The 25,114-nt window shown below is 37.3% G+C and overlaps 1 protein-coding gene across 2 annotated transcripts in view; it reads right to left on the bottom strand.

Annotated features, from left to right (window-relative positions):
• Positions 1-10,263: 10,263 nt before the first annotated feature.
• LOC127431853 (glutamate decarboxylase 2) overlaps positions 10,264-25,114 on the bottom strand; it is a 29,855-nt gene continuing 15,004 nt past the window's right edge. For both annotated transcript variants that reach the window (XM_051682465.1, XM_051682466.1), the window contains 3 exons: positions 23,585-23,692; positions 21,493-21,582; positions 10,264-14,261 (listed from right to left, as the gene is read on the bottom strand). In XM_051682465.1, coding sequence (XP_051538425.1) covers positions 14,088-14,261; positions 21,493-21,582; positions 23,585-23,692 — 372 coding nt within the window. In that variant the 3' untranslated portion in view covers positions 10,264-14,087. The remainder of the gene's footprint in view (positions 14,262-21,492; positions 21,583-23,584; positions 23,693-25,114) is intronic.

Genomic DNA, 25,114 nt, shown 5'->3' with positions numbered 1-25,114 from the left:
GTGCTCGTCACGCCGGTCTGCCACCATCTGTTCAGCCCTTGGACCGACCTGGCATTTCTACGGGCAAGGGTTCCCCTAGAGCAGGTCTCCAGGTGCATCGTGGTTACGACGGACGCCTTCATGCATGACTGGTGCACCGTGTGCAATGGGCGTGCAGCCGCCGGTCCTTGGACTGGTCCGCAACTGCGTTGGCACATCAACTGCCTCGAGCTGCTGACAGCATTGCTCGCCCTGCGGAGGCTTTTGCCATTGATCCAGGGCAAGCATGTGTTGGTCCGGACGGACAACACAGTAATGGTAGCATACATCAACTGCCAAGGTGGTGTACGCTCTCGTCGCATGTCGCAACTCGCCTGCCGTCTCCTCCTCTGGAGTCAGCAGTGAATCGTTGCAAGCCACTCACATCCTGGGCAACCTCAACAGCACAGCAGATGTGATGTCATGGCAGGTCACGCTCAGGGGAGAGTGGAGGCTCCATCCCCAGGTGGTCCATCTGAATTGGAGTTGATTCGGTCAAGCACAGGTGGACATGTTTGCTTCCCAGGAATCCTCCCACTGCCCGCTCTGGTATGCCCTAACCGAGACTCCCCTCGGCACAAACGCACTGGCACACAGCTGTATGTGTTCCTCTCAGTGAGCCTACTTGCACAGACGTTGTGCAAGGTCAGGGAGGACAAGGAGCAGGTCGTCCTAGTAGCAACTTACTGGCCCATCCAGACTTGGTTCTCAGACCTCACGCTCCTCGCAACAGCCCCCCCCCCGGTGAATTCCCCTGAGGAAGGACTTTCTTTCTCAGGGACGGGCCACCATCTGGCACCCGCGACCAGACCTCTGGAACCTCCATGTCTGGCCCTTGGATGGGACGCAGAAGACCTAAGTGGCCTACCACCTGCAGTGGTAGACACAATCACTCAGGCCAGGGCTCCTTCTATGAGGCGCCTGTATGCCCTGAAGTGGCATCTGTTCGCTAAGTGGTGTTCTTCCCGACGCGAAGATCCCCAGAGATGCACGGTTGGATCAGTGCTTTCCTTCCTGCAGGGCGGCTGTCCCCCTCCACCTTGAAGGTGTATGTAGCCGCTATATGCAGTAAACGGTAAGTATTTAGGGAAGCACGACTTGATCGTCAGGTTCCTGAGAGGTGCTAGGAGGTTAAACCCCCCCAGATCGCATCTCATCCCCCCGTGGGACCTCTCTGTGGTCATTCAGGGCCTACGGGGAGCTCCATTTGAGCCCTTGGAGTCAGTGGAACGCCTGTACAAGCTTTGGGGAAGGTTACGTGACGGCCGGGTGCTCTGGCTATGAGGCGTCTCACACCGCCAGTCCATGTAACGCAGTTCAGTTAGTCATGCCATTTTGTATAGGGACCCCTAGTGTCACTACATCAACACAACGTCGAGTGAGTGACAGAAGGGGAACGTCTCGGTTACTGTCGTAACCTCTGTTCCCTGATGGAGGGAACGAGACATTGTGTCCCTCCTGCCACAACATTGAACAACCCGCTGAAATGGTAGCTTTTCCTCAGCACAAAACCTGAATGAGTGGTTGCAAGCCAGCTCCTTTTATACCCGTATGTCCAGGGGAGTGGTATGCAAATTCCACTCACCAATTCCCATTGGCCTTTTCTCAAAGATCAGGGGTGTTTGGGGCTCCCAAGGGCGACCCCTAGTGTCACTACATCGACACAATGTCTCGTTCCCTCCATCAGGGAACGGAGGTTACAACAGTAACCGAGATGATTTCATACAAAGTTGTACACTACAGTCTTCAAAGACAAAGGACAGCTGGTTCTAACAAGGACAGAAAGAGATGTGGAAGGCCAGATGTACCACTAAACAAGAGGATAAGTACATCAGAGTCTCTAGTTTGAGAAATAGATGCCTCACATGTCCTCAGCTGACAGCTTCATAGAATTCTACCCGCTCAACACTAGTTTCATGTACAACAGTAAAGAGAAGACTCAGGGTTGCAGGCCTTATGGGAAGAATTGCAAATAAAAAGCCACTTTTGAAACAGAAAATCAAAAAGAAAAGGTTAGAGTGGGCAAAGAAACACAGACATTGGACAACATATAATTGGAAAAGAGTGTTATGGATCTTAAACCCTATTGAGCTTTTGTAGGATCAGCTAGACTGTAAGGTGCGTGAGAAGTGCCCGACAAGACAGCCACATCTATGGTAAGTGCTACAGGAAGTGTGGGGTGAAATATCACCTGAGTATCTGGACAAACTGACAGCTAGAATGCCAAGGATCTGCAAAGCTGTAATTGCTGCACGTGGAGGATATTTTGATGAGAACTCTTTGAAGTAGGTTTTTTTTTTTCAAATTGTAATAGTAATTTTTCACGTTATTAATGTCCTGACTATACATTGTGATCAGCTGAATGCCACTTTGGTGAATAAAAGTACCAATTTCTTTTCATAAGAACAAAATCTGTACATTATTCCAAAATTTTGTCCGCCAGTGTAAATTCACTCATATTTAATTCAATAACTGCACATACCCCGTCCTTGCGCATATATTACCACTTGCACATGTACATATGCCATTCTATGTTATATGTCCTATTTTTTGTATGTCTGTTTATACTCTTACCTTGTTTTCTATTCTGTGTCTCACTGTAATGTTCTGTGTGCACTTGTTTCTCCTATCACCAAAAAAAAAAAAAAAAAATCCTTTCTGATTAAGCTGAAAAATTTGAGGTATCACTCATGTACATAGCACATAGAGTAAAGGATGAGCCATGTTCCAACTTTTCAATATTTAGGTTTAGGGGTTTGTTCAAATCAACTTTGAGGACAGGATATTCGACATCTCTGAACCCAATATCTCTCTATTCCCTCTAACTCGAGGTCTTTACCTCTGCTTTACATGTAACCTCTGAAATCTGACCTCTTAAACACATGGCTGGACTTATGCATGTCAAAAGGTACCTCAGGAACTCAAGGGGTGACACCACATCAGATTCTGCTGCCATGCAGAGGTCCGTGTCCTTTAGTCTTGTTGGATAGTCCTGTGAAAGGACCAGTGAATAACCTGCACTGCACATCTGGTATGAATTAACTGCCCCGTACAGCAAAACAGGCAAAAACTGGTGTGTAGCACGACTGAAAGCTTTTGCAACCTGGTCATTTCAGAAGATATCAGCATTCCTCAAACTATTTAGCAAACTAAATGTTTTTTTTTTTTTTTGTTTTGTTTTTTTTTTTGTTAGTGTTGTTTTTCAAAAGGCAATAATGATTACTATAGTTAAGGTTACTTATGATTTTGTCCTGGTGGATGAGAAAGTGGACAAAAAAAAAATCTTGTTGAAGGAGACTTACATTACAAGAGGGACTTGAGACTAAGTCCACATTGTAAAGCTGGTATTCAGAGTATACATTATACCTGATACTAAACAAAGTTTTAGGATTTTGAAAAATAAAAAACGACACTTCATAGCTAAATAAAGAATACAATTATAAGATTATGTACTATTTTAATAAAGTAAGCTGTAGGGACACCCCAATTTTTTTTTTTTTTTAACTGTTTTCTCACCCTCATGTCGTTCCAAACCTATATGACTTCCTTTCTTCAGTGGAACAGACAAGGAGACGTTAAGGCCTGTTCTCACTAAATCCGTGATGAATTTGCGAGACGAACTTCCGACGAAAGGTCTATTCACAGCGAGATCGTAATGAATGAAACAAAAAACTATTTCACCCTTGTACAGTAGGCAGTGATGTTGCTAATTTGGCATAAATGTTCCATTATGTTCTTTGTTGATGTTTTTTTTTTTTTTTTTTTTTTTTTTTTGAAATATCGAATATGTGTTTTTTATGTGACTGAAATGAGAAAAGAGTGCTGTTGCATGAATATGCAGTAGCTCCTATTTATATTTGCACATGTATTTTGCGCATGTATTTTGTACGAGTATATTCCAAATGTATAGTGTACATTGATAATAACAGGTATAGTATAAAATATGATGCATAATATAAAAACTTATTTAAAAGAAAACACAGGCTCATGGTCTTTACTATATTCAACTTTACTGTATTACTGTATTTATATATATTAGCGCCACCAACGGGCTGGATTGAGCAGCTGCAGCGATTCTGGAAAAGTGGCAAAAAGCTTGTATCTAATTGGTCAGTCAGTTTTCATTGCAGTTCGAAGGAAAAAAAATAGCAGGCCAATCTCTGTAAAAAAAAAAAAAAAAAAAAAAAAAAAAACCTTTGTGTTTTCAGCAGACGATTTGTTGGACGCGGTGTGAATAATGCCATAGGAATCCATTGTTCCAATTCAAAAGCTCATTCGTACCGGAAAAACAGATTTGGTGTGTATAGGCCTTAAGACAGAATGTTTGCAAAGGCAAGTGCCAGTCTTCAGACAATGTTAAAATATATGTTCTTATGAATTACTTTTCAAAATTACATTTCTAAAGTAAGCAGAAAATAATACTTTTGTTTGTAAGTTAGTAAATGTAAGAATTGCCATTTTCATGCACATGTTTTTAGAAAAATTTAGTTTGAAGCTCTATTTCAATTGGTTTTCTTGTAATATAATTATGGTACTTTTAAAGGGTAATGTGGTAAATGCTGACATCCTATATATGATCAGTTAAAGGTGGCTTAAAGCACATATTCAAACCATTTATATTCAGCTATTGAAATGTAACAATTGTCAGAAAACAGAGGAATTGCCTTCATATGTTTTCAATGTCCATGACCTGGTTCCAGAATAAGTGGTTGAAGATGATTGGATGTTCTCTATGTGTCAGAGAGGCCATTACAAGCAGATTGTTTTGTATTATGAACTGTTAACCTAAAGCCTTTTAAATTAAATACTAATAAATAGGAAGGAAATAGGAATCACTGTAAAATCACTTATAAAGAATAACCCAGAGACTTAGACTCTGCTCAAACTGTCGATCACTTCATGCACACAGCTGATATGTTTTATCTGCAGTGATGTGATTAGAAATGGGACTAAACAGATAACAGGGTAACTGATGGTTTTCTATGTATAGCTGAGAAAGATGTCTTAAACTCCACAGATATATATGGAGCAAAATTGCCTTTGTAAGCAGCAACAAGAAAAATAAAAGTGGAGAGCCAAGAAAATAAAAGAAAAAAAGAAAGAAAATACTGAAAGCTTTTGGCAGAGTTTTTGACTGTCAAGAAGAATTAAAAACAAAAAGAACAAAAGACTTGGGAAATTAATTTCATGTATGTAGAGAGTAAAAACAGGCTGAATTTGTCTCATTTTTCTTTGCAACTGACAATGAAGTGTTTATTTCTGATAGTAGCAATAATGCAAATCCAGCTTTAAACCTTGTGCTGCCAAACCTCAGTGAAGTTGAGTCTGGTGTCGCTTCAGCATATGCAATCAACAGCATAGGCATCTCAGATATTGGGTTTGATTTATTTGACTCTGCCTCTAGGCAAATGGCATGAGTAGTCCCAATCCTAATATCACAGCGTTCATAGAATGTTTGCATCAGTGTTGGGGAGTAGTTAACTAAAAATAGCAACACTACTAACTTAAATTTTTTTTTTAGTAGTGTGCAGTAGTTCAGCTATTTTCACAATAGTGTAGCTTTACTAGTAACAAGCTACATTTTCAATTGAATAGCGCTGTAGCATCACAAAATGCTGCATTTTGCTTTGTCACTTTGTCGTGAAATCAGCATTGGAGCCAAGGAGTAAACAAACACACTCAGCTAAACCATTCTCTCTCTCTCTCTCTCTCTCTCTCTCTCTCTCTCATGTAGCGCTGGGAAAACCAAATAATTTTAGTGAATTGGTTCTTTTGGACAGTTCATGTCAATTAATTATGTTAAATATCTAATTTTTAGCATTGGGAACTCTGATTCATTTTAGTGAGTCGATTATTTTGGTTCTATCATTTGTAAATGATCTAGTTCACAATAAATGATTCACTGATTTACTTGAGCCCAGTGTAGCCTTAAAGGGAATTTACCTTCTTTTTGAAGCGAAATATTTAATTAATTACTGTTTTTATCACTATATTTTGATTCATTTATATAAAATAAGCTGTTTCCTAGTTTATTAGTTTTAATGAAGTTGATATTTTTTAACCATGGTTTTACTAAAATAGTAATATTGTAGTAACCATGTGTATATTGTAATATTGTAGTGACCATGGTTAATTTTGTGATTACTGTGGTTTTACTATAAATACCATGGTTGAACAAAACTGTAGTTACTATATTTCATGGTTAATTTTTGTCACAAAATGAATTAACTATCAAGTGATATTACTGAATTCTGTGATTGCAACATTTTATGACATAATCTGATTGTTATATAAAATGATGATTGGATGTGAGGCATTCCAAGAGTGCTGATAGCTCACACCATCAGCATTGGGATGCTTTACTGTTTGTTTCACTCTGCTTGTGTTTGTGGCATTCCAAACCAATGTGTCTCAAAAAGACAGTCTTTTGTGTGCTATGAACGAGTTGAGCTGATGTTGACAAACTGTGTGTTGTCATTCAGAGCGTGAGTTTCTTTAAAGCACTCAGATTTTTTACTTCACAATAGCTGAGAAAAATAGTTAAACTAACAGCTTCAGCATTACTACCAATCACAGCTGAGAGTCGTGACAGACGGAAAAATCAAACACGCTCAGGGTGCCTACCTGATACAACAATGAAACAGGCATCCTCCATGTTTTCTATCCGACAACAAAACACTTGAACTTGAGTGAAATACTCATAGGATAATTCCGATAGCACATACTCCACAATAGGAGCACATTACTACTGCACTACAGCTGAGGAGTTAAACTAACAGCTGCAGTCTTACTTTTCATCACTGCAACAAACGCAGGTAATCACACCCTCAGTCTCTCTCTCTCTCTCTCTCTCTCTCTCTCTCTCCCTCTCTCTCTCTCTCTCTCTCTCTCATACAGACACATAGACATCTTTGTTTATCCAATACCTGGTTAGAAACAGCCCAAGCTGTTGTTACTAGTTCTAAAGTGTGATTTTCAAATTAGTAACGGGCACATCTTTCAAACTAGCAATGGCAGATCCTGAATCCGTGGCATAAGACAGTAGTTCCACACACAAGAGTGTTTTTTTGGGACAGTCCTTAGTTTTTCCCTACTTATTTATTTACTTGTTTCTTAAACTGTTGCATAAAAGCAATATCACACTCGCAATCCTGATGTATAGTCCATCTATCAGCATGGCTGTGATTTCCTGTGGCCTCGAGCCTGTGGCCGAATAATAGCTGATAGCTGGACATACAGCACTCTTGCTTATGTGATATTGCTTTAATAGTTTCTTCTTTAAATGGCTTCAGTGTAGTTATCTACTTTTGTTAATAGCTTGTAGTAACTACTAAGTAGTAACTACTTTTTTAAAAGAGTAGCTTGACTGTAATTCTACTACTTTAAGTTATGAGTAGCTTGTAGCTTGGGTAGCTACAGTTTAACATGAGCTTCTCCAACACTTATTTGCATACTAAATATGATATGTTCAATAGGTTTTGTTCAATTACTTACACAATTTAATATTTTTTTTTCCACAAATCAAATGCATGTGAATCTTGAAGTCTTTGAAACGGAATAAAAGACATCTCAGCCAATAAAAACATTAAAAAAAAATTTTTTTTTTAAATAAAATACAATTATAATTCAAATGTATATTCACTGACAAAATATACAGTTTTATATTTATTGATAAATATGCATCTGATTGTAACCCATCCGTTTTGACGCATGGATGCATGTGGGGGTAATGTTACATAAAATTTGAAGGAAGTCACAATTGAGCACAGTACACACAAATTAGAAATGAGATCAGAGAGACATATACTTTCAGCAACCATAATCTTACATGAATCTTATATACTGTATTTTATAACCCAAGAATTTAACCACATTTTCAGGATTGTGGGGGACTACAAGTAATTTATCAACCACTAAGAATCACATATTGGTTGACTGCTTATTGGAATTTATAGGGGAAGTGTCCCCTCAATGTCTGTGGTGGATATGGCCCTGTTATAAGCTGATTTATGTGAATTTTAGAATTAATCAAATATATCTCATCTTAATTCTGTTTATTTATATAATTTCAATATATACCATATACACATAGTGGTCACTGCAAAAAGATGTACTGAAATTAAAATTAAGTCTTTTTGGGGTCTTTGAGCATTTTTTTCCCTTCTATATCTGTTGCAGTCATGACTTCGGATTTAAAGCAGACACAGACATACCATCTGGAAGTGTTTCATTTTGTTTGAGAAATGAGGTCTGACTGGTGAGAGGATGTCTGCATTTACAAAAGATGCACTCAAAATATTAAAAGCACAAAAGAACCAAAGAGTCAGTGGCAGACTGAGCAATGTTCTGCAAAAGTGATCTGTTCAACACACAATGGCATGTTGTACCTTTGGAAACCACTTTTAAGGGAGCAGTGCCACCTGTAGGCTGATATCTGTCAACGTTTGTGCACGCTGAGGAATTAATTATTCCTGTCACATCCCCTGGGAGCCACAGCACATCACAACACCACTCATGAAATGAAATTACATCCCCAATGACTCAAATAACCATGGCAATGTAATTTTCTGTTTCTATTTAATAGACTCTCACCACAAGACATTAACAGTCACAACAGCAGAATTAAGACAGACAGACAGACAGACAGACAGATAGATAGATAGATAGATAGATAGATAGATAGATAGATAGATAGATAGATAGATAGATAGATAGACAGAAGGGTGATTGAAGATCGATTGAAGGTGACAGTAGTGGTTAAAACACTGAATATATGCCACAACAGTGCAAAAGTGTTCTGTACAGGCATGTTTGAAGTGCTTTTCATACTGGCAGTAGAAAGTGCTCTGCTATTTTAAAATGCGGTAAAACAGAGTTTTTCATAGACATGAGAGCACTGGCTGTAGGCCCTTTAGAATCTTAACTCTCCCTGACTCAGAGAATTTACTGGAAAACCACTCCACATTCATTCCACTTAACTTTATATATCATCTTTATAAAGAACAAGTAAATCTTGGGTTGGATAAAGTTATTAGTGTGTTCAAACTAAACAGAATGCCTTATGATTTTCAGTAAGGGCCGTTCTAGGGTCAGTGGATAGAGTTTTCTAGAAATTTTCACATTTCTAGAAAATGTGAAAATATGAGTAGCGCCAACCTGATCAAAACTTGCCGCCATGATGCTAGAGTGTTTTGGGTGGTTGCCAGGGTATTGCCATGGTGTTCTGAGTGGTAAACACATACCAATGTGGTTGCTATAGTATTGGGTTGGTTTCTTGGGTACTACTAGGTGGTTGCTTGGATGTTCAGGGTGTTTGCTAAGCAGATGTTTACTGCAAGTCTAAAAAGGCCACCTCCAAGTCTCTCCAAGTATTGTGGTTTGGGTTTGGGAGTTCATAAAATATGCATTCCAGTTTACTGTATTACATCATTTACAAATAAAAACAACTTGCTTTTGGTGCCACTCCGTGGACATTTCATCTGGAAACTGGAACCTGCACATGGCCATACGTTTAAAACACTTCCAGCTTCGGCCACTGGGGGTGGTGTTTTGAATTTCGGTGAGCTCAGACAGAGTTTGACGTTAAATGAACCTGGGTGCTCACCAAAAGTGCTAATGTGAAAGAATCCAATGATATTCTGGTCCCTCGGGTAACTCTCTCACTCATAGCCCAAGCTGTCGTTACTAGTTCTAAAGTGTGGTATTCTAATTAGTAATGGAGGCTTGGGGTGCAACGGCAGATCCTGTGGCATAAGAAAGTAGTTCCACATGATATTCCTTTCTTTTTCCCTACTTATTTATTTACTTGTTCGTTGAATTGTTGTATAATAACAATATCACACTCACAGTCGTGCTGTATTTTCCATCCATCAGCATGGCTGTTATTCCCTGATATCAGGATTTTATTGCCTGTTTTATTGTGCAGTAATAGCAATTGAAAAGTAATTGCAAATCTCCTCAACAAGCAACACAATTTGCAGGAGTGAGTCGTGCATCGAAGTTTAGTACTTATGATTAGAGATTTTGAAAAATCCCTAACTCTAAGTACCGAGTGATCTGCATAGCCAAGGCCACTAAAGATTGTTTTCATTCTGACAAATTTGATCCTAAATAAATTGAGTGAGCTGAAAAAAAAAAAAAAAAAAAAAATGACACTGAACACTGAACAGAATCTTAAAGGATTGAAAACTGAAAATAATATGCTGGTCAAACAGTCAGTGATGTTATTAAAACTCCAGACGCAAGTGTTTGGCAGTAACATTTATTCATATTTTCCCATTAAAAGTAAAACACATTTCAAGAGAACTGGATTTTTAGAGAGGCAATGTTATCTTCCTCAATACAGTATAGTATATGTATAATTTCCACACACTAGTTTTTAACTTTCTTCTGAACTTCAGTTCCTCAAAGAATCACATTTCTTTTAATGTTGGGTGAGAAAGAAAACAAACTGAATACTCCCAGTCATGGTGTTACTCTGATTTGTCGGACTCATGAAACATCCTCATATGACAAACTGATGGACATGGTGGGTAGCCATGAAACATAGGAGAAAGCACTGCACTTAAAGGTCTGGCAAAGCTGAAGAGAAAGACATAGAAAGAAGATAGCGTGATAGAGATGTCCAATATGCTTATACAGAGGCATGCAGAGGATCTACACACAGTAATATTAAAGCTGCAGAAGACAATGCAAGCAAGAGGCAGAGCGAAAGATAGAGATTATTGTCGCAAAAGCATACAACTTCTAGCCACATCGAACATGCTTGCTTAGCAGATAAATACGTCTGATAATGCTAACACAGTGAGCAAGCTAGCAACAGAGTAATATATTTGAAGCTAAGCTATCCATTTTGCACACTAAAACTAACACCAGTTGCACTATATAGGCTATATATTTGGGATTGTATTTCACAAGCTCGGAAGGCAAGGCGTTCATGCACGTGCAAAGAGAGCAGGTTTGTAGCAGCAGGGAGAAAATGTCACAGCTAGCATTTCAAGACTACCACAGTGAGATGTCGATGTGTTTGTTGTGATTTTAAGAGCTTAAAACACACTGCTTGTCGATCCTAAAAAGGAACATAAATGACACCCAAATCTAAAAATAATTGGACGAAATTAGCATTCCTTGCCCCTTCCATTTTAAAAGGTAGTAAGATTAGCATTAGTGAGTCTACTAATGATTTCAGCTATTAAGCAACTCTCAAACTGGGACACATTCAGACAACGATCAATTTCTTAAAACATCAAACTAAGAACATCCATTGGACTGGTCATCATACATATATGCTAAAGTGCACAAGCTCCTCTTTAGGAGAACTAGACAATACTGGCAATTAATACTAAGGCAATACAGTTACAAAGACACATAAATACAAATTGGCACAGGATGTCAAGTGTATCACTTGGGCACAATTACAACCAGCATTGGTTAAAATATGGTTTTCATAACCACAGAAATGATTATACTAATAATTTCTTGTTAGTATATTAAAATGCAGTGGCTTCTAATGTATTTAAAGCCAGATCCTTCATACATACAGTATATCTATGCAGTTATGTTATCTATCTGACACACACACACACACACACACACACACACACACACACACACACACACACAAGCAGAATTCATCAACTATTTATGATTATTTTTTACTTTTTTTTAATAGAGAAAATAAGAGATAATTTACCACACAAATAGACTCTGCCTTATATACAGTACATGGATGTATTCACATAGATATGTACTTGGTACATCTTAAAAGTCTATTTACACACTATCATAGGGCAGAATCCTAGTTATGCTTATTTTCTTGGAACTTATACTTAACATTAAATTCAGATATTAGCTCTGTTAATACCCTGAAATAGCTTTAATTCTACAGTATTTAACAAAGCTAAATAAATACATGAATTAATAAATCTGATGTTATTATGTAGGAAAGCTGTTTAGATGTCATTTTGACTAAATTTCAACATAATAACTAATGTACTTTATTCATATATACACCGATGAGCCAAAACATTATGACCATTCACAGGTGTAGCGGATAACATTGATCATAACCTGTCAAGGTCTGGGTAGATTAGATGGTAAGTGAACAATCCGTTTTCGTAGTCAACGTGCTTAATGCAGGAGAAATGGCCAGGAGTAAAGACCTGAGCAACTTTGACAAGGGCCAAATTGTTATGGCCAGATGACTGGGTCAGAGCATCTCTGAAACAGCAAGGCTTGTGAGGTGCTCTTGGACAGCAGTGGTGAGTACAGTGGTCCGAGGAGGGTCAAACCACAAACCAGCGACAGGCTTCTGGGCGCCCAAGGCTCACCAATGCGCAAGGGCAAAGAAGGCAATCTCGTCTGGTTCGAACTGACAGAAGGTCTACTGTGGCACAAGTCACAGAAAATGTTAATGATGGTTACGGGAGGAATGTGTCACAACACAGAGTGCATTGCACCCTGCTGCATATGGGGCTGTTTAGCTGCAGACCAGTCAGAGTGCCCCTGATGACCCCTGTCCACCATCGTAAGTGCCTACAATGGGCATACGAGAGTGGAATCTGGACTATGGAGCAGTGGAAGAAGCTTGCCTGGTCCGAGGAGTCCTGTTTTCTTTTATATCACGTGGACGGCCGTGTATGTGTGCACTGTTTACCTGGGGAAGTGATGGCACCGGGATGCACTGTGGGAAGACTACAAGCCGGTGGTCTATGATATGCTCGGGGCAATGTTCTGCTGGGAAACCCTGGGTCCGGCCATTCATGTGGACATCAATTTGACACGTGACACCTACCCAAACATCGTTGCAGACCAGGTACACCCCGTCATGACAAATGTATTCCCTGATGGCAGTGGCCTCTTGCAGCAGGATAATGTGTCCTGTCACACTGCACACATTGTTCGGTAATGGTTTGAGGAACATGATGAAGAGTTCAAGGTGTTGCCCTGGCCTCCAAATTCCCCAGATCTCAATCCGATTGAGCATCTGTGGGATGAGCTGGACCAACAAGTCCGATCCATGGTGGCTCCACCTCACAACCTACAGGACTTGAAGGATGTGCTGCTAATGTCTTGGTGCCAGATACCACAGGACACCTTCAAGGGTCTTGTAGAGTCCATGCCTCGGTGGGATGATGCTGTTTTGGCAGCACGTGTAGGACCAACAGCATATTAGGCAGGTGGTCATAATGTTTTGGCTCATCAGTGTATTTGCATGTGCATTGTTTCTTTACAAGGGATATTACTGAATGATAGTGCTGAACAAATGGTTGATTTATTTATCTTATTTGACATGATGGTTCCTTGCCATCCACAGATTTATTAGCTGTGATTCGTTCATCGCAAAATCAGCTAATTTTATTTACTGCCAGTGTGATACTCAGCAATTTAAAGACCACATGGAATGGTTTGATTGGCTAGATTTACTCTCATGTGTGTCTACCTACCAGTCATGATGAGTTTTGCTCACTTTCTAGATTTACAGTTACATGTTTATAACATTATTCTTCAGTATAAATGCTGGCAGCTTTTTGTCAAGATGATATTAGAATTCTAGTTTGTTTGTGCATATTTGTGCTTGTTCATGTGCGTACTATTTGTTTTTGGATTTCAACAACTAACCCCATTTAAGAAATTGAAGTTGTTTCTTTCAAAAACCTCTTAAATGGTTATAAGCTTGACTAATCAAATCAGTAAAAATGGCTCATAATATAATTATATAGATTGATGTTATCTGGCACTTTAACTGATCAAATAGAAACTAAGGTACGGCCTGCACTGAATAGAAGCAACTTTTCATATTCTCATTTAACATGTGTAAACAAACAAAGTTTTGTCAGACACTAGACAGACAGTTAAAGCAGACAGTAACATTTTACAGGGCTTTGAACCACGAAGCCCACAACAACGCTACAATACTAAAATCTAGATATTTTCATGTCTTAATTTTTTTTAATCATATTATCTTTATGTGACTGGAGGAGAGGAATCAAAGAATTACCGTTACATTCACAACAAATAGCTGATCCATTCAGGGACACAAGAATAAGAGGTTTTGGTGCCGTGAGTTTTTAAAGGTCCTGTCCCAGTCGCTCAATCTCTTCAATGAGGAAGTCAATGTCTTCAAAGGTAGCAGCTGGGTTGGAGATGACCATACGGAAGAAGTTGACCTTGTCTCCCTGCGGCTGATAGCTCACCATGGTTGTTCCGTACTCCATCATTCTGGCTTTGATTACAGGGGCGACCTGCGAGACACAAATTTATTAGCATGTATAAATGCATGTTCAGGGGTCATTAACGTGTCCGTCCACAAAGCTTATATGTAAAGGAAAATACAGATGTATGGGGAAAGTATACAGAATTTTAAAGGTGCTGCAAGCAATATTTTTTATGGAAAGGAATGCAAAAAATCCTACTCCTTGAAAGAAATCACTGAAATAACTGCCCTGAGATATCAAGCTGATCACTGTAAGAGTTATAATCTCTGTAAAAAGTCAAATAAAGTGTCCGCGGACTGCGGACATATTCATTCTGTAGCCAGTCAGACGGCATCTGAGGCGCTTTCTGCCTGTCAGTCATTTTGCCCGTTCTCATAGTTTTGATGTTACAGTGAATTATTGAGGCTTAATGTCATATTCGGATTTATATTTGTCAGTTTAGGGCACCATTTCTCTACTGTTGTGTTTGACATGCATGGGAACATGCTTTATGTTGGTTTCAGTGGTATATGTGTTGTGTTTTGGAAAGAGGTGGCGTGGCTAAATCAATGCCTCAGTCTCGAGGAAGTTAGAACGGCTAAAATCGCTTACAGCACCTTTAACTTATAATGCCTGACAAAAAACTTTCTGTTTGAATAATCATAGTTATTGTTTTATGGCAGCAAAACACTCTTTTTCCATTCCATATGACTCCAGTGGTTAAATCCACATCTTCAGAAGTGATATAGCATGTGTGAGTGAGAAAAAGTTCAATATTTAAGTCCTTTTCACTATAAATCTCCAATTTCAAACAGCCCTTCTAAGTGCTCTTCTATCCTAAGAGATCTTCTTCTTTTGTTTTTGGCAATTTGCATTCTTTGTGCATATTGCCACCTACTGGGCAGGGATGATAATTTAAAGTTAAAAAGGACTTAAATATTGATCTGTTTCTCACACACACCTATCATATCACTTCTGAAGACATGGATTAAACCATTGGAATCTTATGGATTACTTTTATGACGCCTTTATGTGCATTTTGGTGCTTCAAAGTTCTGGTCACTATTCACTTGTATTGTATGGACGTACAGAACTGAGATATTCTTATAAAAATCTTTGTTGTGTTCAGCAGGAGAAAGAAAGTCAAACACATCTGGGATGGCATGAGGGTGAGTAAACGATGAGAGAATTTTCATTTTTGGGTGAACTATCCCTTTAAGTATCTACCTTTTTTTTCCTAAAATGTTTGTGAAGGAATAAAAATTGACACAAATAAGACAATTACTAGCATACAGTAACAGAGTATAGAGCTATAAAATTAATGTGGATATCATAGCCCAAATAATTTGGTCTTTGAAGAATTTGATGAAAAATGTTTCAGTTCATATTGAGATCTCTGATATTGCTATTACTTTGCTGCCTTATAAACTGTGTGCAACACAATAATAGTAAGCTATGGGTTGTAAAAATGTAATAATCTGATCTATAAAAAAATAACAACAATTATTGTAAGTTTTCTACCCAGCACAGTTTAGAGTTAGTTTATATATTTTGCTCACTGTAATTAAGACATTTTCTTCTGACTTCCTTCCCAGAGATGGTTCAAATTCAAAAAGATGTGCTGGTGTTGTTACAAACACAGACTCTGACCTTGTCTTGGCTTGCGCAGAATGAATTGATTAGTGTAGTAGTTTCTGGACAGAACGTGAGACTGTAATCTGAATAAAAGACACACGGCCTCTCATCACCACATAATCACTCACTTTCCCCTCAAATCTGTTGCAGGTGTCCAGCTGACTGTTTCCGGAAGAACACAAACAATCCAGCACCTACATAACCCATTCCCACAAGCCTTGTTAAACTGGAGCCCATCCAGTGCCATTTCAGAAAAATGCAGCAATGCATTTCTGATTGACTTTCCTAAATTTTAAATGCACAAGCATTATCAATGAAAATGCCACTATAGATAGACAGTGGTGAGAAATGTAATGTTCTTAATTTAAAAGATAACAGTCAATGCATTTGCGTTGGCAGCCCTAAATACTAAAACGAAAATAACAAAACTAAAACTAAATGGACAAAGGACAAACTGAAAAGAATAAAAAAAAAAAAAATATCCCTTTACCCAAGAATCTATGGCAACCTACCATCCGATATGAAGCTGTAGCTACAGAGTTTATAGCCTTTGTAACAGGTAAAGCACGACTGTTCTAGTTTCAGGTATGTGAGGAGAGCAGGAGCGGTTTGGATAGTGTGAGATAGAGACCTTTGTATGACTAGCATGAACGGCATCTGTTCGGCCTAATCGCCAATTAGCGCTTTGTTGGCATGGGTGTGACTGAATAACAACCAGCCAATGAATGAATACCTAATGTGCTGTAGTGATGTAGTGACACCATTAGGGGCCATGCCCCAAAGGGGCTAGCCCCTATTGTATCAGTTAGTATTATTATTCTTCTGGCTGGGAGTCAATGGCAGCCCTATTAACGTACATAGAAAAATTATGAAATTTGGCACACTGATAGGGGTGGGCATGAATAGCCCCTATACCAAATTTGGGGTCTCTAGGTCATGCTCTATAGCGCCACCACCAGTTCAAGTGTATCTTTTGGACCATTTGTCCTAGAGACACAATTCTTTTTAGTCTGATTACTCTCCTCTTGATGTCAAATAGACCCCTTACATTAAAAATCCGCCCATTACAGTGGCTGCCATTTTGGATTATGACATTTACAGTTTAAACTTTTCATATCCTTCACTTTGTCCGGTTTGTTCAAACGGTGGTTCAAAATAATCTCCAGACCAAGCCGCACAGAATTGACCACAAATCATTTAAATTTGTGCTACCGTTCAGAAATTATGCCAATGCTGTTTAAATTAAAATGGATTTGAGGATGAATCTCGGCAATACTTTGTCCTATCGAAACAAAATTTGTAATGCTTTATCAGGACCATGATCCGAGGTGACATGCAAAGTTTGGTGACAGCGGCACCTATGGGTCAAGAAATGTCAAAATTTGATATTTTTGCCTGTAACTTTTGAACCGTTTGTCCTAAAATTGAGTTTGGTGTCTTTGGATTCCTTGGGTCATGAGGATTTCAATGATATACATTTTTTACAACATCAGCCATTTTATTTCTGGTTTGAAACATCTAGGGATTTTTCTTTTGAGAATGACTTCACTGTCTTTATGTTTGGGGTACCAGAGACCACAATGCTGTATTTGTCAAATTAATAACAGAAATTACCCTTTTATTTATTTGAACTCTTTTAATGTTTGTCTTGAAATTCTTTTAAAGTTGGTATGCTTGAATTAAAACCGATTGATTCTCGGCATAATGGGTCTGTTTCGTCTCGTCTTCATTATGTTGACAAAGTCAAAAAAAGATCAGTGCACCTTTTTGTCAGTAATTTCATTGAGCAGATTAACACAGTTTGTGTCAGAAAATAAACATGATTTTTTCATTGAAGTTCTCTTTACATTTTAAAATCTGGAACTTATTTGAAACCAGGAAATGCTCAGACATTATACAAATATGAAACATTTTCATTTTTACATTTGATTTACATTTGGCATTGCTATTTAATGAAGAAAAAACATGGAAGTAAACTATAGCAAGTAAAACACATGACTGTTGACTATTGTCATTTGGGTGTACTACTGAAATAATGTAAGTTGTGCATCTATTTCGACTCAACAAGTGACTGAGAATTACTTATGAGTAGCTTATGTGTTATGTGTAGCTCAATTTGTGTTTGATAGCCAGTTGGGTCTCATTAAATTTCTTTACATTATCTCTTTGATATATGAAAAATAAAACATCCAAATATATCAAACTATATTTTACTAGTGGTCTCAGACTTTTGGTCCCGATTGTACATTTGATTCGATAGAGCCAACAGACATATCACCATGTAGCTCAAGACCGGTTGCTCACTGAAGCTAAGCAGGGTTGAGCCTGGTCAGTACCTGGATGGAAAACCTCCTGGGGAAAATTAAGGTTGCTGCTGGAAGAGGTATTAGGGAGGCCAGTAGGGGGTGCTCACCCTGTGGTCTGTGTGGGTCCTAATGCCCCAGTATAGTGACGGGGATACTATACTGTAAAAAAGCACTTTCTGTCTTTCGGATGAGACGTTAAACTGAGGTACTGACTCTCTGTGGTCATTTAAAATCCCAGGGCAATACTTGTAAAGAGTAGGGGTGGAACCCTGGTGTCCTAACCAAATTCCCCCACTGGCCCTTATCAATCATGGCCTCCTAATAATCCCCATACATTAACTGGCTGTATCAGTCTACTCTCTACTCTCTCCTCTCCACCAACAGCTGGTTTCGTGGTGGGCGTTCTGGTGCACTATGGCTGTCGTCGCATCATCCAAGTGGATGCTGCACACTGGTGGTGGTTGAGGAGATTCCCCGATACTACGTAGTATGTTTGAATGTCTAGAAAAGCATTATTTAAATGTAAGGAGTTATTATTACATGTTTTATACATGGGATCTCTTATACGTTTTTTTTTTTTTTCTTTTTTCTTTTTTCTAAATTAGGAAAGTCAATGTTAAGTATGCTGTTAGAGCTATTAAAAAGTGCCTTGGTGTCTTTCAGACAGAACATGATGGTTAATTTGCCTTTTTTACAGTTTTTATTTTTTATTTATTATTTATTTACTTTTATTTCACTATATACTACAAAACAGTAATAAAATGATAATGAATTATTCAGGCAATAATTTATTTTCTTTGTGATATCCTAATCTTTATTTAGCATGAATATTTATAAATATAAAAAATTTAGGTTATTTTTACCTTTTTTGATCATTTAATTTATTTGAGCACCTGCACCTTTGTGTTGTGGATGTGCATGTTGTGTATTAATCTTTTAGCCTATACACTATTGTGGGCAAAATTCAACTATGTTTAACTTTTTCAGAGGTTTACAACATGTTTTACATTAATGTCAAAAAACATTACGCTACATATGGTTAATTCTAATGGATATTTGAGAGAGAATTAACAACTTGAATTTGTTAATTTAAATTGATTTAACCATAGGGCTGAGAATTGCCACAGACATCCGGATTTGTTTTTACATCAATATTTTGTTGCTAGTTCGATATATATTGCAGTCCTGTAAGTACTGCGATTTGATGTTACAATTAACTGTGTTAATCGCCCCCCTTTTTTTAGAAAGAAATGTTTGTTGAATAACAGTTACGTCTGACATGACAATTATTTTACTCTATTAGTATAGAAATTACATTTAAAAGGTAGGGATGTACAAAACGACCTATTTTGTCTGAGCTATTAGTTGACTAGGAAAAAAACCCATGTATAATTATACTTAAAAAAGAAATAAAAACATTTCTTATTTGATATTTTTGTCTTGATTTCCATTATTTTTACTTGACTTGACAAGCAAAACGGCATAAGATTTCCAGAAGTGAAATTTATGCTTTAAAAAATCTGCTAATGGGGCAAGAATAAAATAGGTTTTCCCTTTGAATTAAGTTTATTTTTCTTAACCCATTGTAGTGTTTTTTTTTTTTTTAAAGGTGCACTCAGTAACTTTTGTCTTTGTGTCATCTTGGACAAACACTGACACCTAGTGGCTTGGATGCAGTATAATTTAAAATCAATAGTTTTCAGTTTCAGGTGCCATTGTAGAAATTTAGTATACACAGTCAGCCATGATTACTTTAATCAATGAGTGAAAGTGTCAAATAACAGGACGGTTAATGAGATTAAGCGAGTAGTATTCAGCTGGTCATGTGATTCTAACATGGCAGCCCCCATGTGTGGACCCTCTCCATGTAGAATAAAACAGCTTTTATAAGGTTACTGATATGACTGGAGTCTTCGTTTTAATGTGTGTTCATGATTTTCTTCATATATTCATATCTTTAGGAGTTAAAAAATTACTGAGTGCACCTTGAATTTAGAAGACAAGTTGAAAAATAAAATAGAAATAGTTAGATTTCTCTAAAAACAAGCCTTAAAGTCTTATGCCATTTTGCTTGTCAAATAAATATATCTTGTTTTAAAAATGTTTAGGTATTTTTACTGAAAAACAAGACTAAATACTAATTAAGAAATTACAGAAAAAACGTCATAGTGAAGTGATTTATGGACACTAAGCACAGCCCTTTAACAGGGTAACTAACGGATATTCAACAAATAAATAGGCTAAATAACTATAACATCTTATCACACAAAACTATCATTGAAAGAAAAGTAAGAAACAAGAAAAGCTTCAATACAGAGTGCCACAAAAACGTTTATACACATTCCGAATGCAGAATGAGGCACTTCCATGTAATTAGAGCTCTTGGAGTCACAGGGCGATCCTCGCTCCACATTCAAAAGCACATAGCTGTTAGATTATAAATATTGCAAGGTTCACAGCATCAAACAGTTTGATGAGCCTTTTGCACTGCTAAACTATTTATTAAGGCAGTGTCAAATAGAATCTGCAAAACGACTACTGAAAAATGTTCTCCGCAAGACCTCACAAATAACTTGTGGATTATGCATAATAACAGGAACATTACCTACAGCAGAGTATTAGACAACTGACAGTGAACAAGCAGCACTTTGATGGCTGTAGCAGCGGTGCATTAAAGGACTAAATGTAAAGAATTAGACAGATGAAACTTCACAGGGAGAAAACAAGTTAATGTGTGGAACTTTGCACAAATATAGCTTCCAATGTCAATCTAACAATAGATTAGCATATTAAGCAAAACGTGTAATTTTTAAAATTAAATTAAGAATTGATTTTACATGAGAGAGGGATTCCTGTCTCAAGAATCTCGATTTGTAACAGAATAATTTTTCCCCCACCCCTATTTAACAAGTGCATATTCATTAATATTTATGTATGTTTATGTTGAAAACAAAATAAATAGTAAGAATGAACTATATTCATGTACAGGCCCCAGTACAGCTTGTTTAAGAAGGAAGAAATTAAGTGTCCCACTTTAACAATACAAGTGACCCACTTCACCAGTATTGTCTGAAAAAAAATCTGTAAATCTGTTAAAAGAGGGTCTTTCAAAGGTGTTTAGTATTTCTTAATGTTTGCTTATGACTAAGGTCAGAGACATGCTAAGATTTCTATTAATGTATATTATCAGGTTATTTGGCATTATCATCAAAGTGCCAGGAAAAGTTACATTTAATCATATTCACCCAATTGATTTTTAAAGTAAAAAGCTCTGTTGGAACACATCTAATGATCGAATCATAGAAAAAAAATGGCCTCTTTCATTTTTTGTTTCTCACCTTGTGCAGACGCTTCATTTTCTCCACTTTGTCCTCCAGGAAGCGCACGCCCGGCGGAAGATACCAGAAGCACACATTGGTATGCTGAGGCTGCAGAGACAAGACCACCAGATAAAACACAATCATTGGACATCTATCACTCAGTATAATGTACTTGCATAAATAAAGCACTCTGGCGAGTCCATTAAAGATCCATACCGGAATATGTAATTAGGGGCCATCTGGGACCATAATTGGAATTTTTGTCGCTGTCAGATTGGAAGCAGCCATGCAATCTTTTAAATAAAAAGGCTTTTGCTGTGAGAGGTTTGAGCGCTTGAGCAGGTACCTCATAGACACACTATAGTCCATTAGAAGCCCTCATCCTCATTATACGACTCCAGAATGCCTCTATGCACCAGAGGAAGAGCCTCATTATGCATTCAGCGCAGATGAAACACAGATCGAGTCGTGCCTCACAGTGACTTCAGTGTTCAAATCAAAAAGAACTTGCTAAATGGAGGCTAAAATGTTTTGTTCGATCTTGCCATTCGATCAAACTGAAACGATGCAACCTTCCTTTGCTTGCACTGCGCTGATTTCGTCAAAGGTACATTTGGTGAGAAGGCTCAAGCCAAATAATTTTGTCACATTGGCACCAAGCACGATTTACATTTAAATGAGCTTGAACGACTGCTCAGTCATTTCAAGGGTGAAACATTTCATGTAGGTGAATTAGTGCACTCTCCGCTCTGCATTGGAGAAAATTACTTAAAAATACAAGACTTTTTGGCTGCATTTAAATTCAGAGGGGATCTTTTTGTTTTACTTTTTTTATAATTATTATTTTTTTAATTGTATTTAGAAATCCAATGTTTTGTCAATGGCATTTTTCAAGGAAAAAAATGTATGTTCTTTATGTAGAAAAGGTTGGGCAAAATTCTGAATTTCAGAATTGAATCTCTTTCAGTTCATACGTTTGAATTTGAATTAAATTGGCCATGCCCCAGAGGAAGTTAAATTGGAATTTGAATTGGATTGATAGGAAGTGGAATTTACTGAATTCAACACAGTCACACAATACAATTTCATAGTCCAACACAAGACACATTTTCTGACAAACAATTACAGTAATATAATGTTTCTAATTATGCCTATTTATCTTTTTACTTGTTAGAATAACTAACTAAACTAAACTAGACTAATTAGAATAACTACAATTAACTCAAAATAGCACCAAAATAGTCCACCACATTGATTTCAGATAACTTAACAGATACAAATAAATTGATTAAATCAAAATCTATTGATTGTATAATAAACTGAGCATAAATTAGAGCATTGCATGAAATAAAATGTTCTTCCAACATGATCCATAAAATGAAAATGTATGAAATATAGTGAAATAAATGTAGTACAAATTTTTAAACAGTAGGTGGCATTTCAAACTTTTTTATTTTATTGTATTATATTTATTATTGATTATTAATACTGTAAAAAGTGATGTGTTCATATAACTTAAAGAAATTAAGTTAACACTAAAAAGATTTTTAATGAGCTAAATTAATTTACTTAGTAAATTAACTTAAAATATCAAGCTGCCATGAAAAAAAAAAAAAAAATCAAATGCATTAAAATCATCTTTGAATCATTCCATTTTATTTGTTTGTCCTTAAATTCAAATTCTAATTGCAATTCCACATCGTCTCTGCTACCTCAAATCAATTTCAAATTCAGGAACTGAATTGGCATTCTTAATTAAATTCTGAATGGTGCACAACCCTCTGAGATTGTATATTTTCATATGGAAAACAATTTATATAAAAAAGTTTAAAAAATAAAAAGCAATTATTAACAGGAATTTAACTGCATTCATTTTCAATAATTATGGAATTGAGAATAAATCTGAATAATTCTGAAATGTGTCACACAACACTCTATATTCTGAACACATCTGCAAACAATAACATCAGCTTACATCAGTGGGTACTAACACAAACTAATCAAAAATAATTTTGTTTTTACTTGTAATTTCTTTAACATTTTGTTCTGTCTAGGATGCTCTAACAGGAGTCCAAACCGTTTACAAATAATTAGCAATTTAAAAACTTGCCTTTCCATCGAAGACCATGTCATATCCTTCCCTGTCCTTGATCTTGTTGTAAAGATATTCTGACAGCTCCAGACATTTATCAATCTGAGCTTCAAAGCCAATAGTGCCCTACAGATGATGAGAGAGAGAGAGAGAGACAGAGAGAGAGAGAGAGAGAGAGAGAGAGAGAGAGAGAGAGAGAGAGAGAGAGAGAGAGAGAGAGAGAGAGAGAGTGTGTATAATTATCCATATGTCATGATCTGTGGCCTATGGATAGATAAGTATTTTAGCATCGAAAAACATTACATTACCTTTAATCATTTCTATTTATATGCCTTGATATAACAATTCATAGTAATAAACAACACTATTTACCAACATATATTTTCACTAAAACATTTTAATATGAACACCACACAGCAAACTGATTTTTAAGTGATTAAGCAAACAAATTGTTAAATCAGAATCGATTCATTTAAACAGACAGTTTTAAATGACTCACAGAAATAAACTCTCCAACAAAATTGTTAAAGATGTTTGAATCAGAGACTCTGTCTTAATGTTCTCATTCTTGCAAGACTGAAACTAGTCTAACAAGTCTAAGAAACTACTGTATATTGGCCATTTAAAAAAAACAAAACAAAAAAAACATTAAAATCACATGTTCACAATATTGCTTAATTTTGTATTGCCAGAAAAATCATCCCAAATATACTGTGAATATTCAATATACACCGATCAGCCACAACATTAAAACCACCTCCCTAATACTGTGTAGGTCCCCCTCGTGCCGCCAAAACAGCGTCAACCCGCATCTCAGAATTACGTTCTGAATATGATATTCTTCTCACTACAATTGTACAGAGTGGTTATCTGAGTTACCGTAGACTTTGTCAGTTCAAACCAGTCTGGCCATTCTCTGTTGACCTCTCTCATCAACAAGGCATTTCTGTCCACAGAACTGCCGCTCACTGGATGTTTTTTGTTTTTGGCACCATTCAGAGTAAATTCTAGAGACTGTTGTGTGTGAAAATCTCAGGAGATCAGCAGTTACAGAAATACTCAAACCAGCCCATCTGGCACCAACAATCATGCCACTGTCCAAATCACTGAGATCAAATTTTTTCCCCATTCTGATGGTTGATGTGAACATTAACTGAAGCTCCTGACCCATATCTGCATGATTTTATTTACTGCACTGCTGCCGCACGATTGGCTGATTAGATAATCACATGGATGATTGTTGGTGCCAGATGGGCTGGTTTGAGTATTTCTGTAACTGCTGATCTCCTGGGATTTTCACACACAAGAGTCTCTTGAATTTACTCAGAATGGTGCCAAAAACAAAAAACATCCAGTGAGCAGCAGTTCTGTGGATGGAAATGCCTTGTTGATGAGAGAGGTCAACAGAGAATGGCCAGACTGGTTTGAACTGATAAAGTCTACAGTAACTCAGATAACCACTCTGTACAATTGTGGTGAGAAGTATATCATCTCAGAATGCTATTCTGAGATGCGGGTTGGTGCTGTTTTGGCAGTACGAGGGGGACC

The sequence above is a fragment of the Myxocyprinus asiaticus genome, chromosome 41, assembly GCF_019703515.2.
Source record: "Myxocyprinus asiaticus isolate MX2 ecotype Aquarium Trade chromosome 41, UBuf_Myxa_2, whole genome shotgun sequence".
Lineage (NCBI taxonomy): Eukaryota > Metazoa > Chordata > Actinopteri > Cypriniformes > Catostomidae > Myxocyprinus > Myxocyprinus asiaticus.
The sequence above is the reverse complement of the archived record's forward strand: the minus strand, read 5'-3'. Positions and strand labels throughout refer to the sequence as shown.